This window comes from Emiliania huxleyi (genome assembly GCF_000372725.1).
Source record: "Emiliania huxleyi CCMP1516 unplaced genomic scaffold EMIHUscaffold_10, whole genome shotgun sequence".
NCBI classification, from domain to species: domain Eukaryota; phylum Haptophyta; order Isochrysidales; family Noelaerhabdaceae; genus Emiliania; species Emiliania huxleyi.
In genome coordinates, this window is record NW_005202427.1 from 1243693 (window position 1) to 1252573 (window position 8881).

The 8881-nt window shown below is 66.1% G+C and overlaps 4 protein-coding genes across 4 annotated transcripts in view; 2 read left to right on the plus strand and 2 right to left on the minus strand.

The window, feature by feature from the left end:
* Window positions 1-1730: 1730 nt before the first annotated feature.
* EMIHUDRAFT_97628 (hypothetical protein) lies at window positions 1731-2516 on the plus strand (the record flags this gene model as incomplete). The annotated part of the gene is made up of 1 exon (XM_005793797.1): window positions 1731-2516. One exon carries the CDS (start codon window positions 1731-1733, stop codon window positions 2514-2516), a length of 786 nt encoding a protein of 261 aa, XP_005793854.1.
* Window positions 2517-2863: 347 nt separating this feature from the next.
* Window positions 2864-4791, minus strand: EMIHUDRAFT_199803 (hypothetical protein; the record flags this gene model as incomplete). Its single annotated transcript, XM_005793798.1, has 2 exons — window positions 2864-3388; window positions 3454-4791. 2 exons carry the CDS (start codon window positions 4789-4791, stop codon window positions 2864-2866), a joined length of 1863 nt encoding a protein of 620 aa, XP_005793855.1.
* Window positions 4792-6926: 2135 nt separating this feature from the next.
* On the plus strand, window positions 6927-7658 carry EMIHUDRAFT_97629 (hypothetical protein; the record flags this gene model as incomplete). Its single annotated transcript, XM_005793799.1, has 1 exon — window positions 6927-7658. The coding sequence occupies one exon, from the start codon at window positions 6927-6929 to the stop codon at window positions 7656-7658; it is 732 nt and encodes a 243-aa protein (XP_005793856.1).
* Window positions 7659-7800: 142 nt separating this feature from the next.
* The window catches only part of EMIHUDRAFT_199805 (hypothetical protein), a gene marked incomplete at both ends in the record, with an annotated part of 3253 nt that continues 2172 nt past the window's right edge, over window positions 7801-8881 (minus strand). Inside the window, one exon of the mRNA XM_005793800.1 lies at window positions 7801-7895. Within this exon, the coding sequence (XP_005793857.1) occupies window positions 7801-7895 (95 nt within the window). The remainder of the gene's footprint in view (window positions 7896-8881) is intronic.

Here is an 8881-nt window from a genome sequence, read left to right on the forward strand (position 1 = left end):
TTGCGTCTCTGGTGCGAGTACCGAACGATGCGCAGGTCCTCGTGCGGGCCGCCGATGTGAAGCACATGCGACGGGTGCGAGGCGAAATGAGACGTCCGAAGCCGCGCGTCGCACGCAAACGACCGCTGGCCCAGCGGGGAGCGGCCATGGCCCTGCGGCTCTGCACGCGCGGGCCGTGTGGGCGAGGCAGAGCCGGGCAGGGGGCGGCCTGGCGTGCCCGTGGCCGCATCGTGCGCAGCAGCTGGCGCCATCTCTCTGGCCTCGCGATCTCGCGGCGGTGCACGGCGCAGCAGCGGCGACGGCCTTCTGACTGCCGCGCCACAATCCTCGGCGCCCCAGTAGCAATGACTGTTCCATCGCACGGCGAGCACATCAAGCTGCGCGGAGTGCGCAGGCCAGGTTGCCTTGCAGTCGTTGAATCGGATGCGGGTCCAGTTGGCTAAGGGCCAGTCTGGTGCCGAGTTGAGGGCCGGGTTGTTTGCGACGAGCAAGAAGCGGGGCGGAAGCTGCTTCACCATCATCGTTGCTGCCCACGCTCAACCCAGAGCGTGTTGTCCTGCAGTAGTGCGCAGCGTTCTGCCGCCGCCGCTGTCGGTGATCGTAGAACGACAGAGAGCCTCTCTCTCTCTCTGTCGCTGCGGGTGGACGTGCCGACGTGGTTCGTGTCTCGCGTCCAGGCGGGTAGGAGCCACGCAAGTTTGATCGTTACAAGTCCCCCCCCCCCCCCCCCTCCCCCCCGCTCCCCGAGCAGATTTTCAGTGTATGTAGCTCTTACGAACATACCCGAGGGTGAACTGCTGACAGGGTTTGCGATGAGAAGCGATCCGAACGTGGCATTCGGGTGATTAGATCACTCCCGCCAGCCGTATAACGCAAGAGCACTGCGACGGATCGGGCTCATGCTAGCATCCACCTCGCGAGCCGACGTTCTGGCTCAGCGAGGTTGCTGCGGAGCACTCGCGGACCGGTTCTTCTGGCCCAGCGCGAGGCCGCTGCGGGACACACCGGCGGCTCGGTTCGCTCTTCAACGCAAACTCGCGGTCGAGCAAGAAGTCAGATGTGTGTGTCAAAAGGCGGCGCGGCACGGTAAGGGTCGGCGGTAAGGCGGCGCGGCGGCAACAGACGGCAGGCAGGGCATCGGACGGCGGGACAAACGGCACTGTAGGAGCGGCGACACGGCGGCACTGTATAGGTAGGAGCGGCGGCACGGCGGCACGGCGGTAACGGACGGCAGGGGGGCGGCGGGCTAAACGGTTTTAGCGCTGAGGTTGTGACCTCGTGGCCCGTCCACGTGGCCCCGACACTGGTCCACGTGGACATTGAAATTCGTTTCAGCTATTCACGGAGCTTAGTTCCAGTGTTGTGCGAATCCTCGAGCACTTGGAGCACTTGGAGTGCAGTCATCAACCTCACATCCAGGGCCGGGGAGCTGAGAAGCGCACCCAGCGGGCCGGATGATCGGGATCGGGTTGCGGGCAAGATAGCCCTAGCCCTGGGGGGTGCGCGTTCGCAGGGAAAGAAAGGGCCGTAAAGTAAACACGGGTCTCCGAGAGGGCTCCGCGTACCGGGTTCCCCTTAAAAGAAAGAAAGAACGACGCCCCAAGGGAGGGATGGGAGGACGGCACGCCGCCACCACACAGGGTTCCCCTTAACTACTTCCTGCTGCGAGCTCCACAGCCCTTCCAGCGTCGTCGCGGACGTTGAACCGGGACACAGCCTCGCCGCTCGCGATGTTACCGTCACCGTCCTTCATCCTCGCGGCCGCCGCCGGCTTCGCGACGCCAACTCTCGTCGGGCGCGCGTGGTGCCCGCCTGCGGCGCCTGCCACTCGACTCGTCGAAGCCAGGATGGCGGACGATTTTGGTGGCTTTGAGGTGGCTGTTCGCGAGTACGTTGCCACGCTCAGCGCCTCCGAGCTGAGCGACGCTGACGCGCCATCGCCGCTCGCGTACGACGAGCTGCGGCGCAAGGGTCGTGTCGACCTGGTCGAGGGGTGCATGCGCCACGGCGGGTACATAAAAGTGAGCAAGCAGCTGGGACTGCCCCTGCGCCTCGCAGCGCCACCGCCTGCACCGCCGCCGTCATCCTTTAGCGAGCCGGAGGCGCCCGCCGTTGGCCTCAAGCTCTCTGGTGCGGCGCGCGAGTCGCGGCTCCAGGAGGACATCGCCGCGGGCGTGGCGGCTCCGTCGCCGCAGGCGCGGCCGCGGCGGCAGCCGCAGCCTGCTCTTGAGCTGGAGAAGCTGCGCCCGGGCCTCGTGAACGAGGCTGTCGCGGCAGCAGCCCCTCCGACCGCGCAGGCCCGCGAGCCACAGCGAGAGGGCGCGCGGCTGCGGCTCGAAGGCCCGCAGCGCGCAGCGCTCGTAGCGCTGGCGTGGATCACCGCGCTCGGATACGGCCATGCGTCATCGGGCCTGCTCGACCCGTCGCTGCTGGAGCCGTTGCGGGCAGCGGCTCCCGCGGCGCTGTGCGCTTGCGTGCTCACCGCAGTGCTCGGTGCCGTCAAAGGCGAGGAATGATCGGAGTGTTGGAAGGGGCGTGGGCCCGCCGACGAGTGTGGGGCGCCGTGACGGTTGAGAGCCTCCTGGTCCCGCGGAGGGCGCAGGCGGAAAACGAAAAGGAAGGGCGAGAGCTCGGATCCTAAACACGTATGTTGAAGAAAATATAGGGAGAGACAGAGAGCCGACGCGAGGCGGGTGGGACGCCGGGGGGCCTGGCCCCCGCCTGGCCCTGCCCCACGGCCCGTTCGGCCACACCCGACCCACTCGCCGCCCTCGCACCTCGCTCCGCGCTCCTGGTCCACAGCGCTGTGGAGACCGTGGGGAGATACTATAGACTGTGAGAGTCGACACTCCCCAGTCTGAACTCAGCGCAGGCTGAGGGCCTCCTCCGAAAACGGCGACGGATGGCAGCGCAGCCAACGCTTGAGCTCCGCCCTGCCCTCCCGCTCGGTGAATCGCTCGTCGGTCGACCACTTCAGGCTGGTCGACATGTCGATGGACCGCTGGTGCTTGAGCACCATGTAAGCTGGGACAACGTTCTTGGACGAGATCTGCTCGTGCGCCCGCGCAACGAAGCGATCGATAATGACCTTGCCCGAGGCCGACTTGTCCGCATCACGGAATAGCGACTCGATCTCCGACGACGAGAGGAGAAAGTTCATCGAGGAGATGCCTTCGATAAAGTCGCTTTCCGAGAGCTCGCCCGTCTGATCGGGGTCACGCACTCGCAGCTGCTCCCCAAGCCGAGCCAGCTGCGCCCGCAAGGCGCTATTAACTTCGTCGGACGTTGTCACCGCGATCTCCCGATGGTTAGAGCCGTCCCCGTAAGGCTCAGCCCACGGCGCCGGCTGCGCTGGCTGCCCCAGCACGTTTGATCCGATCGGGAGCTCCTGAAGAAGGGGTCGGGGGTGGGGTGAGCGCGCGTGCACATGGCGGCATGAGAAGCGAGTGACACCTTGGCCGAACGGAGGCTGCGGCGGGTGTTGGGCTGAAGCTCCGCGCTGAAGGTCACGCGACCGACGTTGGATTCGTCCGCGAGCATCTCGCAGAACAAGCGGAGATCGGCGACGCCGGGCTCTCGCGTGTCGCACTCGTCGAGGAGGGTGCGCTGCAGCTCGGGGTCCACAATCACGTCGGGGGCGAGAGTAGAGAGCATGAACTCAAAATGAGCGCGGGAGAGCTTGCACTTGCCCGAGGTGTCCCAGCCCCGAATGACGTCGAGCAAGACGCGGCAGCCCGCGCGGTGGGACTCTTGCGCCGAGGTGCTGCTCCTCGCCTCCTCCTCTGTCGCCGGGGCGGCAGCTTCTCTCTCAGAGTCGCCATCGTCCAGTACAAGCAGCTCGCCGCTCGATCCGGCTGCAGCCGCCTCCCGAGCCGCCGCCCGCGCCGCCAGGGACGCGGCATGCGCGGCATGCACCTCGGCCGCAACGCGTGCGGCCGTGTCTGGGCGGGTGCCGCCGGCCGCTGCCATCAGCGCTGCCACCTGTTGTTCGAGCCCCGTGCTCACGGTTGTGCTCCACAGACGGCGCTCGGTGGCGTCGAAGCTTGCGACGGAACGAGTCAGTGGCGGTCGCTTTCGCAGCAGAGGAGCTCGCCGTCGGTCAATCTGCGCGGTTGCAGGTCGGGATTGACCCGCAATGGTGACGGTCTGCTCGGGCAAGCCTGCCCTGCGCGACCGCTCCTTGAGCTCCTTGGCGAGGGAAGCGCCGGAAGCGCCCTCGCAAGCGTGGCGTCTCCACCGCAGCTCATCCGCCTCCCGCCTCGCGTCCTGCTCCTTCCGCCAGACGTCGAGCGTCTGCGCACGCGACGTGGGCGGGCACCGCGGCGGCGGATGGTTGGTGCCGAGCTTGGGAGGGCATCGGTGCATCATCGACGGCGTCCGTGGCCGTTGCGGCGAGTAGACGGATGCGGGACCCTTGGGCACATGCACCGTTCGACTGCTGCTCGATAGGCCGACGCTGTCCAAGAAGTCCACCAGCGACGGCGCGAGCGGTGTGGTACGAGCCGCACCTGCTGTGGCAGCCCTCCGCCTGCTGCCGCCGGCGAGGCGGCGAGCCGCCTCGGGAGTCCTCGACGGCCGGTGCGAGCCGCCTCGCCGAAGCATGGGCGACGAGGCTGGGCGTCCGAGGTGGCGATATGCGGGGACCGCCGATGCGGATGGGATGGTGGTGTCGATGCTCGAGAGCGATGCGGCTGAGAGCTGCCGCTTGAGCGACTCGAGCTCCCCGATGAGGGACGCATTTTGACTGCGCACGGCCGTGAGATGCTCCTCCAAGTCTTCGAGCTCTGCCATGTCGCGCGCGGGGGAGCGGGAAGGGGAGCGGGCTGACGGGCGGAGACAGCGGCACTGGGCAATCGTGGGCCGTAACGTGCGGGGACGGACGCTAGTTGGGAGTGCGATTGCACTTTCGGCATGCCAAGCCGAACCAGAAACCGCTTCACCGACCGCAACTCAAATTGGGCTTCTTGCTTGGGTACTACGAGTAAATGTATCTTGCTTTGCCAACAACAGCACGTCGAGAGCTCGAGACGTCGTCTGGAAGAACGGTGGTGAAGCTGGACGTGCCCCGTGCCCTGCTGCTGTTCCTTCGATAGATCAACGTGTGAGTGTTAGAGTTGTTTGGTATTGCTAAAAATCTCTCTCTCTAGATCTAGGTGCCGACGGTCGATTTTTGCTCTTGCTCAAGAAATCGAAAAGCTCGGGGGTCGAAAGTAGCAGCTGCGACGAGGAGAGCCCACCTGTCCCCCTGATCGTCCTTCCCAAATCCTTGCAGGTGGGGACCCTGTCCTCCCCCGGTATCAGTCTGCGAGCGCTGTTTCTTTCTTTTTTTTTGAGCTAGACTTCGTTGTTAATAGGAACAAGCGAAGGCACACACGACACGACGCCAAACACAGGATTGCACGCACCGCACCGCACCTCGCACCCGCGCCCGCCGCCCCCCCGACCCCCGCCCCGCCCAGGCGGGAAAGAGATGAGGAGATGGGACAGCAAAGGAGGAGCACAAGCACGTATGGGAGGGTTCAGTAATGCGCCACGCTGCCCGGCGTTTCTCACTTTCCGGGACAGCCCCGCCCTTGTGAGGCAGGAAAGTGACGGCTACCCCGTACGCCCTGTTGCTTCTACCCCGACGCCGACCGCCCATCCCCCCTCCTCGTTCCCCCCTCGGCGAGCCGATGATCGCCGAGCCTCTGTCCTGCGCGCCCCCGAGCCCCCCCCCCCCCCACCACCACCACACACACACACACACACACACACACACTGCCGCCGCGCGAGCGCCGCGCGGCGGCACACCCAGCTCAAAAGAAAAAGAAAAAAGGGAATGAGGAGACCAGCGAGGGAGACTCCCCGCCTATGCAAGCCCCAGAGAGGGGCCGCCATCGCCGAAGCTGTGCCAAAGCATAACTCCAAAACCCGCAGCGGCCCAGGGGGCCTTGGGGGCAGCCTGCCGGACCGCCGCTGCACGGGGCTAGGCTCCAGAAGATGAGTGGAATTGATGAATCGGGCCGTTGTCCGTGCCTCCCCTCTATACGTCAGAGTGGGACCTACGCCGCGCCGGGAAAGGGGCGCGCCCGGTCCTCGACGGAGCCGCGCGCCCCAAACGACCCAGGCGGCGAGTAGTCGACCTCGAACCTTCGACATGTAGTTGCCCGTAGTTAGCGCCCGCCCGCCCCCCCCTCTGTCGCTTCGCAAACGAAAAAACAAAATAAAACCAAGCAAAAGAGAAAGCGAAGCTCAACAACGATTGCGTAAACGGCGTCACAAAGCCCGCCGGTTTTGATCGACAATCGTGAGATTGACCGCCGTCGACCAGAGAATTGACGGCAGCATGCAGACGATGTGCCAGCTTGCACGGCGCTCGCGCCGCGCCGGCTGGCTCATCGAGCGCGCTCTTTGGCGCCGTCTGGGCCACGCGCGGCGCCGCGCGTGCCTCGCGCCACTCGCCGCGGCCGGCACCACAGCGCCAAAGCCGCCTCGCAAACCCCGCGCACAGCACCAGCATGCTGCCCACCAGGCAGCAGAGTGCTGCACCGGCGTGCAGCGGACGCTGCGGCGCTGTGGTGCCGCCTCCCCGCCCTGTCCACGGAGCAGGCGAGCGGCGGCACGGCCTTCCACCAGCTGCAGGAAGTGCGCACTTCCCAAAGGAAGCACCAGATGCACCTTCAGCACACGCAGCTTTGCGCAGCGCAGCGCACGGGCTGCGCCACGCAAAGCCGACCCTCAGTCTGCCCAAGAGGCTGTCTGCGGAAGGCCTGGCAGCGCGTACTCGCCTCCTCCGCGGCCATGCCCTGCGCCCGGGCGAGCGAGGAGCGGGGACACAACCATTTCTGGAATCGTGTGTCCCGAAGGAAGTTTTTTTCTTTCGGTTTATCAGCGGCGGAGGCAGGCGGCGGAGGCAGGGCGAGGGCCCTCTTCACGTGACAACGATAATGCCGGCGACCGCACGCATCCCCGACGCATTTGCTGGCGCCGCGGCGGCCATGCCGGAGCCACAACGCGCCCTACTAGTTGATGGCGCCGATCCCTCCACCGTGCCGGCTGAAGAGGTCATGCGCACGCTCGGTGGCGGCGTCGCAGCGGCCTGCTTCGCCACCGATGTCGTCACGCTCCCCAGACTGCTTTGCCGATCGGCGTGCGAGGCGCTCGCGGCGGCGGTGGATGCGGAGCACGACTGCATTCGAGATACAGTTGACGGTGCGCCCGACTGTCAGCTCAATCTGACGTGCGAGGAGCTGTCGGCGCTGATTGGAGCCGCGAACGTCGAAGCCATCGCCGCGGTCGCACGCGCGCTCGACCTGCGCGGTGGCGGCGGACGCCAGCGGGAGCTTGCCATGGTCGAAGCGTTTGTGAGGAAATACACGCCAGCGACTCGGCCCTGGCACCCCTTTCATCAAGACAGAGCGCGAATTACCGTCAACGTTGCGCTGTCGGACGACTCGCAGCACGGCGGCGGCCGGCTCCTCGGGCTCTTTGCGGACGGCGTGGTCCGGTTCGATCGAGCCGCGGGCGACGCGACCGTCCACTTCTCGCGGGTCGTCCACGGCGTCTCTCGGATGGAGCACGGCACGAGGTACGCTCTCATCGTCTTCCTCGGCGAGGAGCCGCCGGTGAGGAGAACGCTTGGGCCCGATGGCGTGTGGACAAGAGCTGTGGACGTGTGACCCCTCTCTCGCGGTTTGGAGCTGTTGGGAAAGGCTGGGGCAGTCGACTCGAGTCTCGACGAGCGTGCGTGCGGTGACTCGTTGGCACATGGCAGGCCGCCCGTTGACCTCTTCGTACCCTCCGCACATTCCCCTCCCGCCCTCACACGGCGCGGCCGCAAGCAACGGGGGCGGCACGCGCAAACGACATACTAAAAGGCACATGTACAAAACGCGAAAATACGATCGGTAACCAGCCTCCGGCGGGGCCCCCCGCTCCCATCCAAACCCGAGACCGGTCTCGATCATAGATAGAGGGGCTCAAGTGTGACATAAGTCCACACACATACGATACACATACACAAAAAAGCAACTCTCACGACACACGGGCACCGGGTGGAGCGGCGGCGGCGGCGGCAGCGGCACGCGCGGGCGGACGGATTCGGACGGGGCGGAGCAGCGACGCCTGGGCGGCCGCTGCTCTGTCTGCCAGAGCGCGCCGTCTGCGCAGCTCCGAGCGCCGTCAGGTGCAGGGAAGCGTGGCGGCGCGGGGACGCGCGGCGGCGGTGGCGAGCAGGCGAGCGGCCCGCGCGCGGCGAGGCGGACAGGTGATCGGCAGGCGGGTGATGGGCCGGAGAGTGACCGCGCCCAGCGATCGGAGGCGAGCCGATCGTCGCTCGGCCGCAGCTGACCTCGAAGGCGTGCGGAGCGCGACTGTCGGTGTCGGAGGGCGGCCGTCATGTGGCGAGGAGGGAGGACGACAAGTGCGCGTCGTACGGGTCGCTCTTCATCGGCCAGTCGAGCGGACGGTGGCGTCGGTCAAAGTGAGGGCCGGTGAGGCCGGCGAGATTCGTTGCGAGATACGGTTCACAAGTTTGGACCCTCTGTGGACGCGCCGCAAAATCAGGCAATTGGAAAGGGGGCTACTGGGGCGGCCAATTCACACCTCGCGGGACTACTTATGTTTTCGTAAACGTAGTTGTGGCCCCCCGCTACGTCGCACGAGTGCAACCGGGTAGCGGGGGGCTAAAATGACAGCAACGAAATATCATTCTCGCAAAACCTCTCTCGTCTCTCTCCCTCTCTCTCCACAGCGAGCAGCGGTCTCCAGGAGCAGGTGAGTGGTGACGTCCCCACGCGCGCGTGGGCGAAAGAGCGTATTCGCCACCCGCGCAGTCGCTGCGCAGCGATGGGACAGTGGCGTGAGTCGGTGAAGCTCACACTGAACGGAGCACGTGACCGGT